This window comes from Drosophila subobscura, chromosome O (genome assembly GCF_008121235.1).
Source record: "Drosophila subobscura isolate 14011-0131.10 chromosome O, UCBerk_Dsub_1.0, whole genome shotgun sequence".
Classification (NCBI taxonomy): Eukaryota; Metazoa; Arthropoda; class Insecta; order Diptera; family Drosophilidae; genus Drosophila; species Drosophila subobscura.
The window spans coordinates 6,053,889-6,076,199 of NC_048533.1; the positions used below are offsets into that span (position 1 = coordinate 6,053,889).

At 41.9% G+C, this 22,311-nt stretch overlaps 1 protein-coding gene across 3 annotated transcripts in view; it reads right to left on the reverse strand.

The window, feature by feature from the left end:
* LOC117896146 overlaps positions 1–22,311 on the reverse strand; it is a 115,639-nt gene that overhangs the window by 6,141 nt on the left and 87,187 nt on the right. For all 3 annotated transcript variants that reach the window (XM_034804221.1, XM_034804220.1, XM_034804219.1), the window contains 3 exons: positions 6,222–6,411; positions 787–938; positions 43–158 (listed from right to left, as the gene is read on the reverse strand). In XM_034804221.1, coding sequence (XP_034660112.1) covers positions 43–158; positions 787–938; positions 6,222–6,411 — 458 coding nt within the window. The remainder of the gene's footprint in view (positions 1–42; positions 159–786; positions 939–6,221; positions 6,412–22,311) is intronic.

A 22,311-nucleotide genomic window follows, 5' to 3' on the forward strand; every position in this document is an offset into this window, starting at 1 on the left:
GCTCTCCTACAGAATGGTTTCCATTATGAGACCAGAACTTACCAATATTGAGATAGGCCTGTGCTCGCTTGTTAAACTCTGGCCAGTCGAGGTCATAGCGATCCCATTCGAGGGCGTGAGAATTCAAGAATATACCCTTCCAAGGCGCCTTTGGATTGCTGTGTGGAAAATTCGGATGTTTGTCAATTTCCAATTATAGCTAAAGAGATTTTTGCCCAACCATCTAATGAGGGGGAGTGGTGTTTCTCCCCACCAAACAATTCCGTTTTATGGGCATAATTCGAACATTTATTTTCTCATTCAAATGACATGGTTATGGCGCCGTGCCTTAGCGCTGAGATTGCCTCTTATTCTGGCGGCAAAATATCCTGGCCAACGATCAGAACTCTGATTTCCAGTTCTGGTTTGTATTTCCAGCACCACTAATATTATTTGCATGCATCTGTCTACCTATCGCCCCGCCCAGCTCTCGCGTTGCCGATGTTTTCACTGCGGGAATAATAATAAAAGCGGCAGTAAAAATTCTATTCATTTCACTATCCAAGCGTTGCAGATTGCAAAACGTGCCACACGGCGCCACAACGAAAGCCAAAGCCATTCCAAAAACTCATGAATATCCCACATTGCATCCGCATCCTCTTCCGTACACCCGTTGACCGTAGACCCGTAGAACTGTGACTCTGCTCATGTTGATGTTCCTCTCTTACTTCTTCTCTTCCTCCACCACTTACTTTCCCTCAACTCTCTACCCAAAATGCACTATTTCCACTGTAGCTCAGTACTCACCCTGTCTTTACGAAATTCGTCCAATATGCCATTACCGCCTCGGAAAGCAGCTTTTCCTGCGTCGTATAGTTATGGCTGGGAAAAGGACCTGCGGGAGCCAGAGGCGCACCAAAGATAAACGCCAATTCCTCGCCCATAATGCTATGCGGTAGCTGTAAGTGAAATATACTCGTATATAAATTTTGTGCATGAAATCATCAGTAAATCAAGCTGTTAAAGAAATACTCTCCTCCCCCAGCTCTAAGCTGTTGAAAGTTGGGGTTAAAGTGGCAGAAATTAGTCGTCCATCGATGAAAGAAAAAGCAATTAATTATAGTTACGGCGGAGGATTAAAGCTAGGCGAAAGGATTTTAAGTACATCTTGAAGTAACATCCCGAAACCGATGGACCCTTCAAAAATAAACCAAAAATCGGTGCAAATAGCTTTCCCTCTGTTAGTCTTCCGATCGGTGAAAAATGGGTTTTTTCGCTTTCGTTTTTTGAGACATTGTGACCAGCACAAAACCAAAGCATCAATCTTCTTAGACGGAATGCATAAATATTTAGCCAAGCGAACAGACATTGACAAAAGCAACAGACAGACAGCCAGGCAGGCAGAAGAGACCGGCTAGAATGGCTCTCTGTTTGTAAGTAGGTAATAAAGCCAAGTTTTTTATTGTTGCGCCATGAAAAATGTAACAAAGTCACAAAGCATTTCGCTCGCCGGCTGTCTGAGACTGTCCTGGCAATGTCCTTTCGGACTGCCTGCCTGCCCGCCCGGGTCGGTCCTTCGTTCTTTTTATGGCATTTATGAATGATGAATTTTCGCTTTTGATTTTCATTTTCATTTGTCTGTCAATTGTGTGAGAATTTGATAAAATGAGCAAAACGACGGAATTCAATATTGGTTTTTCATGACACAAGAAGGCTTACGCTTCGGGATTTTTATTGAGCGAAAAAACACATAACATCGTTTGATGAATAAGCGGTTCAATAGCCTTTCAACCCAGACCGAATCAGAGTGATTTTTTTAAAGTTTTTTCCATTGATTTTCCTTACGCACTTTGCATATGTTTATTTTTTCGATTAATATGGAAAACGGTGAGAAAACTGAGCAATATTTTAATATAAATCAATGAGTGCCAGACAAAAGGACTAGTATAAGGTTTAACATATAATTGAATGGATTTCCCATAAATACATTTCCAACCCTAAACAAAATTGTATTTCCGCTATAAATGAACGACAATTTCAAATTCAATTTGTAAACAAATGCATAATTAAGGAACATTCATAAATTTCACAATGAAAATTATTGCTTAAATATTTATTCTTTCCAATGACCAAAAACGAGTGGGCGCACATCCTGTCACAAATTATCTCACATTTCTGGGTGATTTTTTGTATATTAAAGGTGCAGGAAATTCATTGGGAAAAAAAACCGGGCACGGAGGCGGAAATTCAATTTTGAAATTAATGCGTAACTTTTGTAATTTATGCTCCCAAAAATGTTGTACCCCAGTTCAGCGGCACGGCCAAGGGTCGGAAGCAACAATTTGACTTAGCGCCATTTGTCGTAATAAACCTAATGGAGTTAATGGCACTCGCAGCGTGTAAAATTTCCAAAAATATTTGCCCCTAAAATTGGCTCAACAAGAGAGGCCTAGGGCAAGGGACCCTGAGGCTATGGAATGTGCTGAAGTGTGGCAAGGCACGCGCACCCACAGTTCCACCCACGTAATTTACTTTCATCTTTATGTAATTTTATAGGATTAGCACTAGGATAAAGGCTCCACCCAGGTGCTCTTTAATTGAATAATTTTGTGTTCTAAAATTAGATATTTTCTACTCTCAAAGGAATCTCTCTCTCTCTTTCTCTCTCTCTTAAAGAAAGGCTATGTTCTATATTTTGTTTGCTATTTGCCAAAGACTCAAATCATCAGCATCCTTTTTTGTGTGTGGTTCCACGAATAAAACTTTAGTTTCGGCTTATATTTATTTTATTTTCATAAATTTCTTTTCCTTCCTCAAACAGCTATTTCGCATTCTTATCAAAAGGCAAGAGTGGGGCCGGCACGAGGAAATGGCCCACAAAAAAAGAGCAGAACTTTCTCAGCAAGAAAACCCCACCAGACGGGACATACTTCAAGTTTTTTTTTTTATTATATTTTGCCTTTTTTTTTGTGTTTGTGTGTCTGTGGCAGAATTCTTGGGATGCTGACCGCGTTTAGAATGCCTTGATAATGACGTTTGTCTACGTGGTTTTTGGGAAAATTGTTGAATTTAATATGGAAAACTTATTAAACTGTCCTCAAAATCCGAATGGATGGTCTTACATCTTCTATGCTCTGCCGAAATGATGAAATAAATTGGAACTTGTTTTGTGGAAAAGTTTTCGGCTCGTTGGGTTTATGGCTCTTGGAGGAGTTTGGGAAATTAAAAAGGGAAAATGGCAAAATCGAAAGAAAATCTAAGTCTCCAAAGAGGCAGACTTTTCTGTGTGTGTTTCGGTTGTTTATTTTTTCAACATTTTTTTGTGTGTTGTTTTTGTCTCTGGGATTAAATTCAATTAAGCTTTACTCCCCACAAATCGCATTACAGCTGCAAAATCCCCTTATTTTTGAGGGTGTGGGTGGTAGTAATATCTCTTCTTGGAATAATTTTCGCTATTTTTAACAATTGCCACGAGCTCACAATAACAGCCCCTCGGAGAGGGAAGGAGGCAAGCGGATAGAAAGAACACTTCAAGCGCACCCCAAGTATGTAAGTAGTCTCTTTGGGGCATTTTTCTGGGCTAGAACGCTTTTTGTATCTGTATCTGTGTCTGTGTCTGAGTTTGAGGTCTGAGCATCTCAACTGCAAGACATGCAAGACATGTGCCAAAAAGTTTCACAATATGCCAGCGGCTCAAGGCTCCACAAGATATATGTACATATGTCGGGGATGGAGGCGTGGTCCATTCTTTGAAAGCCAGTGAGTGGCCTGCTACTTGAAGCATTACGCTTGAGATGGAGTGCAGCAGCCACAGGCAAGAAGCGCAGTTTATGCACAAATTCATTCGCATTCAACCGGCGCTCTCTCACAGACGATAGCGAAGTTGCACAGAAAAACTATTGTAGCGAGATACTCAAATAATAGTAGAAAAACAGGATAAGTTTGGGAATACATTTTGGGGGTACCGAAGTGTGGCATACCCTTAGAGATTATTCGTTTAAATGTGAGTTAGAAGAAGGCGCCACAGATACTATCTAAGATTCTATTGGGTCACGGAATTACTCACAAATTGAAACAAATCAGTTAGTTGACACTCTCGTTGCCTTTTGGCAACTTCAACTCAGAACTCATAATACCCTACCAGTCTTCCAGTCTAAGGGATATCAAAAACATTTCACCATTGTAGTATAAAGTCGATACGAGCGCGCGTGTGTGCTCGCCTGAGTCTTAACTTGTCTGACTGTTTGTTTTGCCGGTTTCGGTATTTGTGTCTGGGCGCAGACCGCCTTTTCGGTAGCGTTGGCGACAGGACAGGCCCACACGATGTTAATTTGTAGGCACGCCGGCACGCCGGCATTCCGCTTATCCCTGAGATCCTTCTTTTCATGTTTCGCCCATGAGCAGCGGCAGCATGAAATATTTAAGTGAATTTTATTTCTCGTAATTTATCTGCAACTAATGCGAACCAAGCCGGCGGAATCTGCTCATATATCAGGCAGAAGCAAGCAGCAGCCAGAATCAGCCAGCATGGGGCATAAACATGTTATTTCCTCTTATTTGGCTACTTCCATTTCAATGGCAGCCCAGCAATTTATCAGAGGACTTATGCGTACTGTCGTCTGTGCCGACGATACTTTAATTGCGGGGCTATTAAAAAGTTGTTGCACCCCGCTTATGTGCAAGCTGTTGTCGCATTTAAAAGGACATTCGCCCGGATATGACTGCAGGACACTAAGCTGTTCATCTATTTGCAGTTTCAGTTGCAGTTTTGTTTCATGGCTCCCACTCCGTTGCCGCAAAACTATGGCCATAAAAATTCGCTTAGCCAAAAGTTGCCAGCACAATCTATTTACATTTATAATACAAAATAATAACTTTTTCGTCTGCCATTCTGTATATAGAGTGTCGCTTTTGTTTTTGAGCATTCTCCTATGAGTTGTTTTTCAAATTCATTATGTCAGTGTCTGAAGCTATTTCCAACTGAAATTCAAGCATAGACGATGCTTTAAGGACTCTTTTCCAGAGAGGGAGGAACCATCGAGACCCCTCAAAAGATTTTGCTTCGTCGAAAACAAAAACTTTCCATTATAATTGTGGACTTTTACTGCTGTACTCTGTGCGCCCTAATTTGCTTATCAATTTAATCATCTTGACGACAAATCAATATGCCCATTTATTTGTAGAGTGCAGAAAACACAGGACAGAGGACGAAATGAAAGGACACAGTGAGAGGACAGTGGCTTCATGGCAACACAAAGCTATCTTGGCCAGGCAATCAGTAACAAATCCATAAGCATGACAGAGCCATAAAACTCTGGCAGAAGCCAAACCAAGCGGACTATGAGCGTCAGACACATATAACTCTGCCCTCGCCCTGCCTCCTTCACCCACTCGTTGGGCGATGAGAGTGACCCGTCGTCGGACACAAATGAACCCTAAGTCAAGAGGGATTCCATGCCGCCTGTTTAGCCAAAATAAGCAAAAGGACAACTTCATTGTTGATGTTTTTTGTTACCCTAACAATGGAAGGGGTATAAGGTTTTATTTTAGAACAAATATGGAAAGATTTTAAGAGGACTTATAATATTTTTTAGAACAGCAACATAAAATACAAGGAACGCTTTGGAGCGGCAATAGTCCCGCCTGTTCCTAAGCGGTCTTTGTGCTAAAGATAACGTCTCTTCTTTTTTCTGCAAAAATAATTTGTATAAGACAGCATATTCAATAGTCTTCAATATTCCGTGAGTCCGAATACTATCAAAAAATTTAGAGGGTATCTAAAACTCTCCCATTCTTCTGCTTTTCCCTTTTTTTTACTAGGATTTCTATGGGGTTCATTGTCTTTATTACGATCATTCGCGGCCTTTCGCTATTTGGCTGCTGCCTGAAAACTTGTGAATTGTTTTTTTTGGCGAACAAAAAACCTAACAAGCCAATGAGGAACCCCTCGAGCCCCAAAACACCAGAGTTCCGCCTAAAACTTTTCAGCATTATTGTCCATTATTGGGAACGACAGACCAACAGAGGAGTACATCATGAAAACTCATTAGATGCCTCCAACCTCATGCTGGGTTTATTTTACAAAGCGACACGAGGGGTGGCGGAACGGAAGCGCAGGGTTCTCGGTTCGCTTGACCACCAGCGACGAGTGTTTAAATTAAAAGTGCCATGGAGTACGTAATTGGAATCGACCATTTGGTCGCTCTTTTTGGAATATGGTAGTCCCTTCGGCAAATACTTACGTTGGCATACGGTCCCGTTGCGCTGTTATGGCCAAATACGTACATATAATTGCGCCGATTGACATCCGCATGGAACATTCCCGTCTGCAGTAGAGGCCCAACGACACGGGCATCGGAGAGAATGTCCAGCACCACATCACGATGCTCCAAATTAGTGGCCTTAATCGGATTGTTGTACATGTCCTGGTATCTGCAAGAGAGAGTGAGAGAGAGAGAACCATGAAACAAGTGGAGCATCATAGCTACGGCGTACGTGGTGTATGCGTAATGTGCATTGTTAACAGTCGGCGGCTCCTGGCTCTCGTGTCCGTATGCGTCTGAGTGTTTGCGTGCGAGTCTTTCGAGTGTTCGTGTAGTGTGTGTTTCGAGTGTATTTGTGTTTACTCGTGGAACGTAAAGCTTAATTACGCGGTTGGCTTTTGTGCCAGAGAGTCCACGCGGGGAGTCGCCGTATCCGCCGTCGCCCAACCACCGGACAACAATGAGCAACTAATGCAACCAAAGGAGGTTTTTCGTTGATTGGTATGTAATTTTATTGGAGATTTGTGGGTCTTTGGAATAATTGAACGCTTTCCCCAGTCGTTTCCTGTGCAGTTTATTATGCCTTTCGACAGGTTTTGTCTGTGTTTCATTTAAAATAGGTTGTGAAAAATGGCGAACAATTATGAGTATGGGAGTGGGTGTGCTTGGATACTGTAGATATGGCTAATGATTTGAATGTCTGTTTAAGAATAAATAGACTTTCTCGGCTTGGCTACGCTTTCCTCTGACATCTGCTAAATTTACCCGAATTGAACGTCGAAAATATATTTGAAGATACCAAGAGAAACAATATACAAAGTTGGCCACCTATGTATGTACATACATTCCCTATATATTTTTGTTCCTGTTGTTGGTTCATTATGATATAAAATCAAAAAATTTAAATTTTAACCGTCATCACGTTCCCACCCCATTGTCGGCCTGCTATCGATATTTGTAAGCAATAGATATATCATTTCAATTAACTATCTATATTTCATAACTATCGCGTGGTATGTCGATTGTCGCCCATCTCAATAGAATAAGCAGTGTAAAAAGAATCGGCGGCACGACAATACAAATTAATAAATGTGTCTCTCTCGTTTTTGGCCTTATATTTTTCTCTCGTTATTGGATCTTGTTATTATCCAGTACAAACATTCTATTTTGGTATTGTCGTCACTTTTTTGCCACATGGAGTGGCAACATCTTTATTAATTTCGTGAATTTTGTCGTCGAAGAGCAATTGACGCAGTTGTGAAATGCTCGAATAAAAGCACTCGGAGTTGTGAAATTCACAGGCACACACAAGAGGCGTGCATTTTCGGAGTAGTGGTGAAATCGACATACACAGGCACACACTAGAGGCGTGCATATTCCGAGAAGCCGTGAATATCACAAATACAAGCACACACAAGAGGCGTGCAAAAGCGAAGAAGCCGTGAATATCACAGACACAAGCACACACAAGAGGCGTGCAAATTCGAAGAAGCCGTGAATTTCACAAATACAAGCACACACAAGAGGCGTGCAAAATTCGGAGTAGTTGTGAAATTCACAGACACAGGCACACACAAGAGGAGTGCATATTCCGAGAAGCTGTGAATATCACAGACACAGGCACACACAAGAGGCGTGCAAAAATTTTGGAGAAGTTGTGAAATTCACACATACACGGACAGATGGAACTGCGCAGCAAGAAAAAGTTAGAATTCGACTCAAGCAACATGGATGGTACATCTACACCGATTAAAGACCGCATGTCAATCAATGGATCGAACTCGGAGGACAATATGGAATCCGACGAGGGTGCTACAATGATAGAACCAAAAGAAAAGGAGTCAAGGAATAACAACTTTCGGGATTTAATGGAAATGCTGAAAAGCATAAAAGATAGTTCAAGCGTACGCATTTTTAGACGAAGGATCATCTGCCTCACTGATAAACGAGAAGTTAGCAGATATGTTGGGCGTACAGGAGCCAAAGAGCAAGCTGACTTTGAACTGGATAGAAAATCATGCTAAGGAGTTTTTATCAATGAAATGCAACCTTCGCATTAGAGCACCTGGAGCTGATAAGAAATGGCTGCGAATAACTGGAAACACAGTACCTCAATTAGATCTACCATTACAGTCAGTAGATATTGAGAAACTTGCCAAAAAATACTCACGGATAAAGAATTTACCATTAAACGGATATACAGATGCTAATCCTATGATTTTGATTGGAATAAATAATTGTCATTTGGTAGCCAGCATCAAGAGTGTTTATTTAGATACAAATCTAATTGCAGCTAAAACGCCGTTGGGATGGCTTCTGTATGGCTCGAATGGAGGCCAAAGCATTGGGTCAACGCGATTGTCAATAGTCTTACATGCATGTCCAAAAGAAGACAATTCAGAACAAGAAATCCACAAGATGATAGCAGACTACTTCACAACGGAGAACTTTGGAGTAAAAATACCTGTACGACCATTGGAATCAGCGGATATATCTAGAGCAAGGGATATATTAAAGAACACAACTAGAAAACTAGAAGGATGTTACGAGACTGGACTCCTTTGGAAGCAGGACGTGGTTCAATTCCCGGATAGCTACAACATGGCTCTTCAGAGGTTGCACGGAGTAGAGAACAAAATGCACGGATTGGGAAAAATGGACGAATATGACAAAGCCATTATGGATTTCGTTCAAAAAGGATACGCCGTCAAAATGTCAGATCAAGAAGCCGCTCTGATTAGGCCAAGGACCTGGTATTTACCGCACTTCGGCGTTGTTAACATAAACAAGCCCAAGAAAATGAGGTTGGTTTTCGATGCAGCCGCAACGAATCAATTGTGTTTCCCTAAATACCATGCTTTTAAAAGGACCTGATGAAAACCCACCATTGGCTACGATTCTTTTCAAATTTCGCCAAGGGAAATTTGCAGTATGCGCCGATATAAAGGAAATGTTTTACAAGTGCAAGTACGAAAAGAGGACCAGGACTCATTAAGATTCCTTTGGAGACATGGCAATCGTAATGCACAAGTGAATACGTACAAGATGACCGTCCTTATATTTGGTGCAGCATGCTCTCCTTGTTGTGCCCAATATATTAAGAATATCAACGCACAAAACGCTGAAAGCCACAGGGGAAGAAGTAATCGATGCCATCCGGACGAAACATTATGTAGATGACTTCGTTGCTAGTTTTGAATCAGAAGAGAAAGCCTTTCAAATCAGTCAGGAAGTCAAGAGAGTACATAAGACGGGGAAATTTGAACTCAGGGGCTTCGTATCTAATTCCAAACGCATTCAGGAATTGCTTAATGATAGAAAGGAGAACGACTGCGCAGGCACAAACCGTCCAAATGAGTAACGAATCAACAGACAAGATTTTAGGCATGTATTGGGATAGTAATTCCGACAAGTTTGTATTCGACCTCAAGCTAAACCGTGTAGACAAAGAAATTGTGAAAGGGATGAAATGCCCTACTAAGCGCCAACTACTAAGTCTAGTCATGTCTGTATTTGATCCATTCGGAATGTTAGCGGACTTAATGATACACGGAAAGATATTGATCCAAGAAGTTTGGAGGGCCGGAATACATTGGAATGATCTACTGCCGGAAAATTTATTTTCAAAATTCAAAAATTGGGTACTTCAGCTAGAACAAGTAAAACATTTTCAATCGGATAGATGCTATGCGCCAGAATTTTTGTCAACAAAGGCTAACATAGAGTTGCATATTTTCGTTGATGCGAGCGAACAAGCCTTCGCAGCCGTAGCATATTGGCGCATAACTTGTGGTGAAGACACGAAATTGGTATTTATTGCAGGAAAGACCAGATGCGCACCGTTGAAAATGTTATCAATTCCTAGACTGGAGTTACAAGCAGCAGTGTTGGGTACACGTTTGAAAAATACCATTTTAGAAAGTCACAACGTGATTGTGGGTAAAACGACACTATGGTCAGACTCGCGAACTGTCATTTCTTGGATTAGATCAGATCATCGACAATTTAAGCCGTTCGTTGCCCATCGGGTAAGCGAAATACTGGAATCAACATCGGAAAATGACTGGCAATGGGTGCCAACACATTTGAACACAGCAGACAAAGCCACAAAGTCTAGCCAAGGCCTAAAGTACACTGTTGAAAGTGAATGGGTAAGTGGTCCCAAGTTTTTGCTTGCTGAAAGGGATACCTGGCCCACAATAGAGTACAGCTCTTCCACAGATTACGGTACTGAGAGGCGCAAAGTAACAATGACTGTGACAACTAGCCAGTTTATGGATATCAGTAGATTCTCAAACTATTTACGGCTGAAACGTATGATGGGATGGTGTTTGAGATTTGTGACTAATTGTCGGAAGGAGATTCAACAAAGAGAAAGAGGAGAATTATCCGCATTTGAATTAGTCCTGGCTGAATCTAAATTGTGTAAAATGGTACAAAACCAAGTGTACACAGATGAGGTGGCAGAATTACAAAACTCTGAATCAGTTTCTAAGAGTAGTTCCATTTATGCGCTGTCTCCAAAACTAAATCCGTGTGGAGTTTTAGTTGTGGAGGGAAGATTGGATTATGCCATCACTATTCCAGAAACACAACGTCAACCAATAATATTGCCGCCAAGACATAGCTTCACGGAACTTATTGTAAAATGGTATCACGAATCCTATCACCATCAAAACGACGAAACCATCATAAACGAGATAAGGCGCAAATTCTGGATCACAAATCTACGTAAAGCGGTGGTTCGAGCAAAAGTTTCCTGCCAATATTGCAAAAATCATAGTGCCAAGCCAATTGTTCCTTTAATGGGCCAACTACCCAAGGAGAGAGTGACACCTTATCAACGGCCTTTCACCTATGTGGGACTAGACTACTTTGGACCGGTTATGGTAACCATCGGAAGGCGACAAGAAAAAAGATGGGTTGCACTCTTTACGTGTCTTACAATCCGAGCCATGCACCTGGAATTAGCTTCTGATTTGTCCGCAGACGCCTGTATTTTATGTATTAGGAACTTCGTGAATAGAAGAGGAGTTCCCGTAACCATACGATCCGATATGGGAACAAATTTCGTAGGAGCAGATAACGAATTGAAACAAGTGAAGGATTTATTTGACTGGGATTACATAAAATCAGAGATGTCGAATAAAGGAATCGATTGGAAGTTCAATTGCCCTTCGAATCCTAGTTCAGGAGGTTGCTGGGAACGCTTGGTGAGATCAACAAAACGAGTTCTAAGCGTCACACTTAAGGAGAAAGCACCACAAGTTGAAACGTTAAGAAGTTTACTTATTGAGGCCGAAAATATAGTCAATAGTCGACCTCTCACTCACCTACCAGTCAACATAGATGACCCGGAACCTCTAACACCTAATCATTTCTTGCTTGGAACGACAAATTCTACTCAAACCCCAGGAGACGTTAACCAATTTTGTCATCGTAAACAATACCGCATCGCCCAGCAATTAAAGGATCACTTTTGGAGTCGATGGATTAAAGAATACTTGCCGACTCTGACTAGACGAACCAAGTGGCATTCAAGGACCAAGCCGATCACCATTGGAGATGTGGTCATCATTTGCGAAGACAACCAACCTAGAGGAAGCTGCAAAAGAGGTATCATAGTCAACACGATTCCAGCTAAAGATGGCCATATTAGATTAGCAGAAGTTGAAACAACCACTGGCATTCTTAAGCGTCCAGTATCAAAATTAGCAGTTCTGGATGTCTTAGGTAAAACTCCGGGTTAGTTTTACGGTGGGCGGGATGTTGTTGGTTCATTATGATATAAAATCAAAAAATTTAAATTTTAACCGTCATCACGTTCCCACCCCATTGTCGGCCTGCTATCGATATTTGTAAGCAATAGATATATCATTTCAATTAACTATCTATATTTCATAACTATCGCGTGGTATGTCGATTGTCGCCCATCTCAATAGAATAAGCAGTGTAAAAAGAATCGGCGGCACGACAATACAAATTAATAAATGTGTCTCTCTCGTTTTTGGCCTTATATTTTTCTCTCGTTATTGGATCTTGTTATTATCCAGTACAAACATTCTATTTTGGTATTGTCGTCACTTTTTTGCCACATGGAGTGGCAACAGTTCCATTCAATCCAGCATTTTGCCCTCCGTGTTTCTGTCTTTTTCCCATTGTGGATTCTCTCTATGGTTTCCCTTTAATAAATTTGTTTTTGCAACCGGCCCATGTGACACTCGACTGTTCCATTAGATAAATCGACACGACACGACACTAGATGGGGCACGTTATGGTGGCACGGTGAAGTAGGGGTAAGTCCAGCTCAGCATGAAATGATTATGGCACAGCGGGAGAGGCAGCAGCAGAGAAAAACTGAGAGAGATCTCACTTTGGGGGCTGGGACAGGGGCTTGTACATGTCAAGCACAACACTTGGCCTTTTGCTAGCAGCTGTTGAGGCAGGTACAACATGAGGCATACAACACACACGCAAACATACCGCACATATTCACACCAATACATGTGTATTTCTATAAGAGGTACGAAATGTGTGGCCGTTAGGCCAGCGAACGTCTTGGCCTAATGTACAAATAAATAGAGCCATATTTTCTTGGTTTCGTACGGGTTTGTACTTAGTTTTCCTTTGGCTTTTCCTCTACTGCCTGTCTGTCCGTCTGGCACTTGCCTCCTGCCTGGCCGACTGCCTGCCAGCCTGGCTGCCTGGCCTGTCTGTTTGTGTTTTGTATGCCATGTTATGCATTTTATTGTCGGCTACTTAAGTTATGCACTTTGACCTCCATTCAGACAGCAGTCGAGAGAGAACGTACCCCCCCGCGGGCCAAACAGAGCGAAGGAAAGGACGGTCCGTAGCCACTCATGAATGGTACGGTACGAGTAAGAGTACGAGTAAGGAGGGGCCCCCGCAAGGTGGTGGCTCAACAGACGACGATGTTTTCTCGCACTTCTTGCACTTTGCTGCGTGTGTGTGTGGATTTCTTTAGAAGGCTTCCTTCTGTGATTCGGTGTTCCTTTTTGCAAGGATGTTGCTCTCCTTCTTCTCCAGGAGCAGCAGCTTCTTCGCCGGAGACACATGTTTGCATTTTGCAAAGCGGAATCGAAGCAGGAATCCTCCCGCAGTGGAAACGCTTTATATTTATTTGCGGTTTCTGTTATATAATCTCATATATGCTGAACAGCCAGAGCCAGAGACAGACGCCCAAAGCATTTTGGCCCTCGCTGCGAAAATATCTCAAATTTATGCAGGGGAAAACCAAGAGAAATCTGATGCTCAGAAATATTTTTCCTGTACTTTAAAGCAGATCAGAAATCCCAATTTTTTATCTGAATTAAATTTTGTGCTACAATGGCATTAATACGCGCATAATCCGCATTGAATCTGCTTTGGGCTGTGTATCCCCACACATAATTAATTAAAAATGCATGGAAAGCCGAATTACCATTCATGGATTGTGGAGCAACTTTTCAGTTGGACATCAAACATGGGACGCCTGGCTTTGGTGACAAATATAATTGGGAAATCGCGCAAATTCCTGAATGTACAGCCACAAAGAAAGAGAGAGAAAGGCAAACAGAACAGATCCAACCAGACTCGACCGGGAACCATCAAAAATGCTTAATTAAAAGTTTGTTCGAAATGTGCAATGGGGGGAGGCCCCAGCGGGCTTAAAAACATTCGGAAATCTCATGGGAAAATCAGATTTCAAATGCACCACTCGGTCGGCAGACAAACAAAACTACAATAAGTGGCACAGAGAACAAACTCTAATTAAATAAATATGAATGCGTGTACGTGTACGGCAATGTTAGGTATACGCGCCGCAAAACGCAGCCACAAAGGAGGGACAGGCTTCCAAAAGCATATGTTGGAAAACTCCAGCCAAACTAACCGCAAAAACACTCGAAATACACGCAAAACAAACACTCATGAATGGCCACCCCACCAGAAATATGCACAACAAAAACACTCGGGAGCAGTGGCAGAGACAACCAGAAGCAAAAGCGGCAGCAAAACAAAGATAAAGGGAAAAGAAGACAACAGCAGACACCGTTATTTGCTTTGGGGCCAGAGCCACGCCCATTACACACAGGCGCATACACCTTGAGAGGAGCAAGCAGCGGCCACCAAAGCAATGACCATTCAGAGAGAGCCCAGCCCATGACACGCACAGAAGTGTGATCAAATCTAGCAGGAAAGCGCTACCTGACAGCAACACTGTTTAACAAACATTGAAAATATGGGGAGAGCAGAAAAAAAAATATTAAAAAAAAGGCTTTAAGGTTTTCCATAAAAGGATCAGTTCAGTGTAATATTTATGTTCAACTACATATTTTCTTTGGTTTATTTCTTGCAACTAGTTGCCATCATTAGGAGTCATTCCGTGTAAACACCCTTTAAAACAATCAATCACCCTTTACCCACAGTTAAACGAGTTAAACTCGCAAGTGTTTAGTGTTTAGTCTTTTCCTGGTTGTTAAGTGTTTAGAGGAGGGTTCAGGACATCCGTTGCTCCTTTCTGGAGCGTGAAGAACAACACTCACATTTAATTTCCGAAGAGCGTATGTGACACTTTAAATATTTCCGCACTCAAACAAGCACTTTTGCCACCAGAGAGAGAGAGAGCGCGAGAGAGAGAGAGAGAGAGAGAGCGTGTGCGATGGAGAGAGAGAGAGAAAGCGATAGAGAGAGCGAAAGGACACTGCCACAGGCAGAGACTTTGACTCTTACTTCGATGCAGATACAGATACGACTAACACTACGGATACGGATGTGTGTTCCTCTGTCTGGCTGCCACACTTGGGTACACAGCATTTTCTAGTGCCCTAGATATTTGGCAGCTGCTGCTGCTGCATGGAGGGGTCATGTAGTCGAGTCGAGAGTCTGTAATGAATTTGTTGAGGAGTTTTGCTAATGAAGTACGAAATGGTTCAGACTTTCAAGACTGCAATTTTCAGCTTCGAATTGCATTAAAGTTGAATTTGGCACCCAAATGAGAATTGACAATTTTCTCTTTCAGAAACACTCGTTGGAGACCTCAAATTGGTGGTCAACTATTTTTTTTTTTTAGAATTCGGGTGGGAGTTGTGTCCAAGAACTGTGACTTTAACTGCTTGGGTACACTGGCAAGGCGGGAGAAGGTAATAGGGAGATCTGGTACAGCTCTTTCTTAAATATATTCCAAATTCTGATCGAAGTCTCATTGTAAATAATATTTTATCTTTAATATTTAAGATTTATTTAAGAACAAGGTTTTTAAGGGCTATTCAAGATCTTTAGCACTAAAATCAATGGACTCTCTCATGGGTTCCACCACCAGTTCCCAGTGAACCTCAAATATGCAGACATCATTAGGGGAACACACACACCCAGATACTTTCTGGATGGGGCTAAAATCAAAGTGTGGCCATTTGACTGTCAGTGGTGAGAGAAAAACGAGAAAAATCAAATCCATTTAATCACCCAGAACCCTCTCGTAGCATCTGGATATGCCACACAGACAACAAGCAAAGCCAAAGCCAAAGCGAAACGAGAGTCCTGGATACAGAACACTAACTGGCGTTAATGCCTCGCGAGTAGTGGCACGTCTGTTTGGGTTCATGAACCCAGCACTCGAACCGCCCGGGGAGATATACACAGGAGTTGAACACCAAGTGTCTTTGCCTCGCTCGCTGCTGGAAGCCACTACAAGAGGCAAGCGCAACACTGCCAAGAGATACACACGCCACTCCACGCGAATCTGTACCCCTAATGAGAGTTAATCGCCTTCCACTAATGCACTTGGTTGACATGGTAATTGTTGAGATATTTAACAATTTATGGCCCCAGATTTTTAATTATTTATTGTTGCGACCGCCGCGGATTGCTGTTGGCTTACAACAGCCCCCACATTTTTTGGCTTTTATGGTTAGTGTTTGCGGAATACAATATTCATGTAATATATTGCGTATACGCACCCTTGCACACGCCCAAGCTGTTTAGCCCCTAAATTGCTATGCCGCATGCTGTGGCTGTTTTGTGTGTTGGCCACTCTGCGTGTGTGAGTGTGTGGGTGGGTCTGTTTGTGTGGATAAACATATATGTGGCAGGCACTGACAAACCATTATGAATAGCTGCAACTGCAACACACACACACACCCTCTTGGTGGAATGCAAACACCATTGCATGAGAGTGGCAGCGGTGTAGCAAGCAACAGCAGCTGCACGTATGAGTGAGTGCTTCAGGCCCCCATTCTACCTCTCTCTCTCGCTCTGTGACACTCAGATATGCAATAAGCATCATTTTATTACACTGTACACCCAAGTTGAGGGATGATCCGAGGGATGAGCTGGAGATGAACAGATTGCCAAGTGAAGCTTAAATGGAAATGCCCGAGAAATGCAGCAGCAAAAGTCAGAATTATATCAAATTTTTCTTGGCCGAAAAAAAAAAAACATGCTTTTTATTCATAAGTATTTTATGGATATATGTACATATTTTTGGAAGTAGAAAAAACAGCAGAAAGCCCTCCTTTTAACCACCACTTCATTGATTTACGAGCGCACTAAGAAAGAATTTGTTAAAGTTCAATACAAAAAAGAAAAAATCCCATTAAAAACGTCAAAAAAATATGTGGTAAAAATAAATTTGTTTCAGTTTATGGTCTACCAAAAATGTTTTAATTAAAATTCCGTATTCCAGACGAGTATTTCACTAACGAGGGAATTTAGTTACAGCAGATATATAAAAAAAGCAGAAAACATCAATATTTTATACTTGAAATAAACCCTTCAGAATTTATTTAAAGGTTAAAGGTAAACAAATAATTATATAACATCAACAGCTATTATCGGCCCCCAAACCTGTAAGTTGTAATCATCAACAGGTACTCAAAAATAGCACTGGAATGCAACCCACCCCCAAATCCTGACACCTTAAGAGGCATTTGCACTTCATGAATAAAATTTCCACACTCGAAAAATGGTTTTGCAATTTACATATTTTAATGCCTTGCTGCCAGAACAGAAATACACAAGAGAATAAATAATTTTCAGGAGCTTGAAGCGCCACCATGTGTATTCGGGCCGTTGCATAATCGAAAGGTCTACAAAATGCGTGTCAGTGGCAGAGATACAGAATGAAGCAGAGATCCCAGGAGTCAGCTGGACTGGTGGTCTGCGGCGTGCGCTGCTCCATGCGTGTGGCAGGGAACATACATCCTCACGAAAACCAGATTGAGTTGGAGCGTCATACCGCGTACACACAAGAGGCGTGTTTTTCTGTGTGCTAGTGGCATGCCCCACGCATGTAATTTATGATGTTTCAGCGTGTAAACAACACGTTCCAAAACGAATAAAAAAACACAGAAGAGAAGAAAACTTTTTGGAGAGCACAGCCCAATATTTACGAGTGAAGTTTTTGGGAGGAGGCCCCAAATGAAACGAATAAAAGTGGAGCAACTAGTTCCAGATGGTCCAATCCTTTCCAGAGAGTGCCCGAGAGTGGGATATGAAGCGGCAAGTCATGCAACCAAATGCATGTTAAAGCCAAAAGCGATGCCATTTAAAAGTTTATGGCTTTTGTATAGCCACCCACATTATCATCATCCTCATCCACATCCCCAGAGACCCCACAGGAATCCTCTTGTGGGTCCGTCCGTCCTCCCTCATAATGTATGCAACTTCCTGTAGCACGGCCCTAGGACAATAAATTAAGCAGCCCCGAAGGAACGAGCGCCGTCTGTCGCCAAGGATCGTGGCTGACACCCAACTGAGTCTGAGGCTGAGGCATATCCATGACCCAAGCGTTGCTTTCGTTTTGCATATTTTTTTTTTTAAATAATATTATAATAAATAAGTTTATGCTATTAAGCGTCTGCTAGCTGGTTGGTCACACGCCCCTGGCATTGTTGTTGTTCCCTTGTTGACCCTCTGTCTGCCACTCTCTGCCACTGTCTCTCTCTCTCTCTCTCTATGTGCCACAGGGTGCCAGCACTGCTGTTATCTATGGCGTCTCGTGGCCCAACAACTTTTCGTGGCCAGAACGGTTATTAAAGAGCTCGCTGCGGTTTATAAATTGCTGGAAATTAAAACGACAATATAAAGCTGTCAGCGACACTTTTGAGTTGGGTCAATTTTCTGTGTCGTTTGGGGCAGAGATAAGCTCCCCGATTATGCGACTAAGCAACAGTTTATAAAGAAAACGAAAGAATGAGGCAATGCCATGAAAGACTTGAGGCTTAAGGTTGCCTCCAAAAGATGGAGCAATGTAAATGAAATTAAAACAGAGAGCAGCAATCTTTTTTTGTTTGATAAAAGTGAATGAAAAACGTGTCGAGGTGGTTAAAATCGTAGGGAAAAGTCTTTGATGGTTACTATGGCACTCTGGGAAAGAGAAACCAGGGGGAACAGAGCGGTCAACAGCAGTGTTAGCCACTGAAAAGTGTTTCCCTTTTTCTATCTACAATGAACTGAAAAATATTCAATTTAAAATTACTTTCTCCATTTCGTTCCTGAGCATTGAGTTGGGAAATATAATTCCCTTGGAAAATTCAATTTTATGGCAAAATAGTCAGGGGGATTGCACCTGCAATTTCTCTCAGAGGCAAACAGAGAAAAGTCTGCAGAGAAAGAGACTCAGCCACACACAATGAGGATTGCTCAAGTGAAATGTGCTAAAGCTTCATCTTCCTCAAGAGGAGTACTCCCCCTACTGCAACTAGATACCCCTCTTCATGCGCTAAATCCTTTACTTGATACGGATACGAATGCCAGCACTAAATAATTGCCTTTTCAATGGTTCAGCAGCTATCCTTGGACTCTCTTACTACTCGTCTCTAAGGACCACAGGCAACTGGTAGACAATTTCGAATGGTCATAAATCTCGATGGCTACCAGGGTGAATGTGTGTTAGCTTAGCGTTCGTTTAAAAGTACAGACAGACACGCCAAAATGGCCAATTTCATGGCTAGTGTAAATCAAAAACACCTGCAATTAGGGACACCATCCATCCACACCCGCACACACCCCTAGGGGCAGTTGCAGGATAACCCCCATAAGCGGACAAAGCTATTTAGACGAGGGGCTGGCACACAAAAACAATTTTGGAGCAATTGCCTGCCATGCAACTCATTAACATGCGCCACAAGGCTTGCAGACTAGAGCCTGGGAGCCTCTATTGTGGATCAGGGCTCCTGCACTGCAAGAAAATAATTTTCTTTTACAACAAAAATATTTCCATGGTGAAGAAAAAATTCAAATCAAACCAAAAGGGCGACAAAAATTAAAGTATATTAAAGTACTTGGCAGGGAGAAAACTGAAATGCTTGGAAGATTTAAGTTAATTCATTTTACAATTATTTCTCTAAATTTGAAGCAATTTTTTGAAGAAATATTTTGTTGTATTTTCATTTAAATTATTTTAGAGCATGTTTCGAAAATACAGTAATCTTCAGTACTGATTTTTTTTACCTTATCTGTTTCGATTTCTTCAGTGTAATCTTAAGCTATTGTCTGGCCAGTTTTTGGTTGTTGCTCTTTTTGCTGTTGCTGTTTTTGGGGCAATATTTGATGTTAGAAAAGCTAATTTTTGTGGGGGCGCACATGTGCGACGAGGTCCGGCAAACACCCCCAAAGGGGACCAACGGCAAGGAGAGAGAGTCCAAGCAGAGTCGACATAGGCATCCCCTCCAACAAAGGAGAAGGTGCTGCAGCAGCAAGAGGCAAAGCGATAAAGAAGGACACCACCCTGTTGTATCTGTAACTGTATCTAGGCTGCCATTAAATGCAGCCCATGGAAAACACGCTTCGAGCATGCTAAAAGGGGTCGGATAACAGGTCTCTCTTCTACACCTTTTGCTGCTGCTGCTGCACCGATACTACGGCTGCTGCTGCTGCTGGCCTGCCAGAAAGGACCTGCCATAAAGCACACCATTTTTGAAAGTGCCCCCGCAATGCCTAAAAGTTACAAATGTTTGGCCTTAAAAACTTGCACTGCCGCCCAGATAAAATGGCAAAAAGAGTGCACACTGGAGGGTCCTCTCCCAGGAACCTCTTTGCTGAACGCTGAAGGTGCTGGTGCCAGTGGTGGTGCCGGTGCCGGTCCCTGATGCCGGCCTCTTGTCAGCCAAAATGAAATTTGAAGCAAAGTTGCGGAAGCAATTGCCTACGCTTTAAAGCGTTTCAAAGGCCAAAGGAATTATGAGTGAAATTACGGCTGAAAGATGAGCAAATGAAATTAGCTTGTGATTTCTTGAGTGAAAGTCCTCCAAGATGTGCTTCAATGGGGTATAATTTGACAGAGAGTAAGAGGCCTCCTCCTTCAAACTTTGCTTAGAACAGGAAACATTAGTAACATCTTTAAAGGAGGCTCATTATTAGAGGATTATGAATACAGGCGCCAGTATTTCAAAACATAATTTAATGCATTGCTTTGTGCCGAAACACACTTGAAAGTCCTGAGAGCAAATGCATTAATATCCGTCATAGCAAACAGACAGGTGTATTGAAGAACAATCCCTGGCCGGTTTTATTGAATTTCTGAGCAACACATCCATGCAACATCTGTCATTCCGTTGATGCCTCTCAAAAAAAGCATTGATACGAAACGTGTATCCTGCATGACTCAAAATTTGACTCAAATTGGAGGACAATGGATGTATTGTCCTGAAATTTCTATTCATCTAGCGTATATCCTTAGGCAGAAGATATTTTCAGTGTTGGAATGATGCATGCATCCAGACTAAATCGGATTTTCAGGTTCCCCAAAACCATAACTCCTTTCATGTGGAAATGTTTCTCTTCACGTTGCAATCTGGGAATTCATTCCTGGAATGCTTGCAGTAGTTCAGTTCACATTGTCCCTACTTTTACCCTCTAAAGAGGGGGAGAGTCTCCTCTGAGGGACAAATGAAACGAAACAAAAAGCAATGCCATTGCTCGTCAATGTGTCCGTGATGTCTGTCCGTCCGTCCGTCCATTCTGTTCTGTTCTGTCCGCTGTTGCAGAACGCTGTTTGGGGCTGCCATTTAATTCAATGACGGACACAACAAAGCATTTGCCACTGGGATGCAGTTAACAGAGAGAGAAGTGCTACAAATATGTGCTGCTGGTGCTGGTGCTTCTGCTGCTGCAAGCAAAGCCTGCCGCCTGCCACATGCTGCCGCCACCACCACCCTTACAGCGTCATACAAAACAATTTCCCCTGGAGAGTTTTCCCTGTTTTTCCACCAGTTATTTCGTATGTGAAAAAGCGCATCTGTTGTTGATTGTGTGAACTTCCTTTCAATCGTTTGTTTGTCCTTCGTTTTTCCTCCTTCCCAACCCCTTCCTTGTTGTTGTTGTATTGTTTGTTTGTTACTGGTGTTGTTGCATGTTTTTGTTGCTTTTGTAGTGCTTTTGTTGTTTGTTGTTTGCGTGGTGTTATTGCTGTTATCCGCGGCTTCAGGCGGAGTGCCAGTGCCCGAAGCTTAGATACGTTTTTTCGGTTGCAAGTATCTCTCACCGTCTCAAAATGTTGGATACTGAAGGTTTTCCTTGCCGTTGGTGTCAGAAAAAGCAATACAAATATACAGGAGAATATAAATGAAAATATAAATGAAACTATATAGGAAAAACACCAGGATCAGGATCATAAAGGGTATGGAAAAAGGTCGGACTTAAGATATATCCAATCAGTATGGTGTGGGAGTTTTTATGCAAAATTAAAGAGTATGTATTCATTCCTCTAGTTGTTTTCTCTCTGTACAAGCTCTCTCCAAAAAATTGGACGCAAAAGGTTATACTCTAGTCCTTGCTCCTTTTTGATTTTAATATCGATTTTGTTGAAAGAACTTTATAGAAAATAGCTGTTTAATAAAATACAACTTTTTCCAAGCCATTAAAATCGATAGAAATGTATGAGAAAACAAATAAAAAAGCATCCACGGACAAAAATCCGTTATATGCTCATTCCGCTGGACATTTTCTATTCTGGATTTATTTTTCTATATTTTAATATGAAAATCCTAAGTCCTAAAATGTATGTCCAGCTCTGAGTCTGGCTCTAAGAAGCATATAGAAAATTCGTTTCTGTGCTTCTATTCGTTTCTTC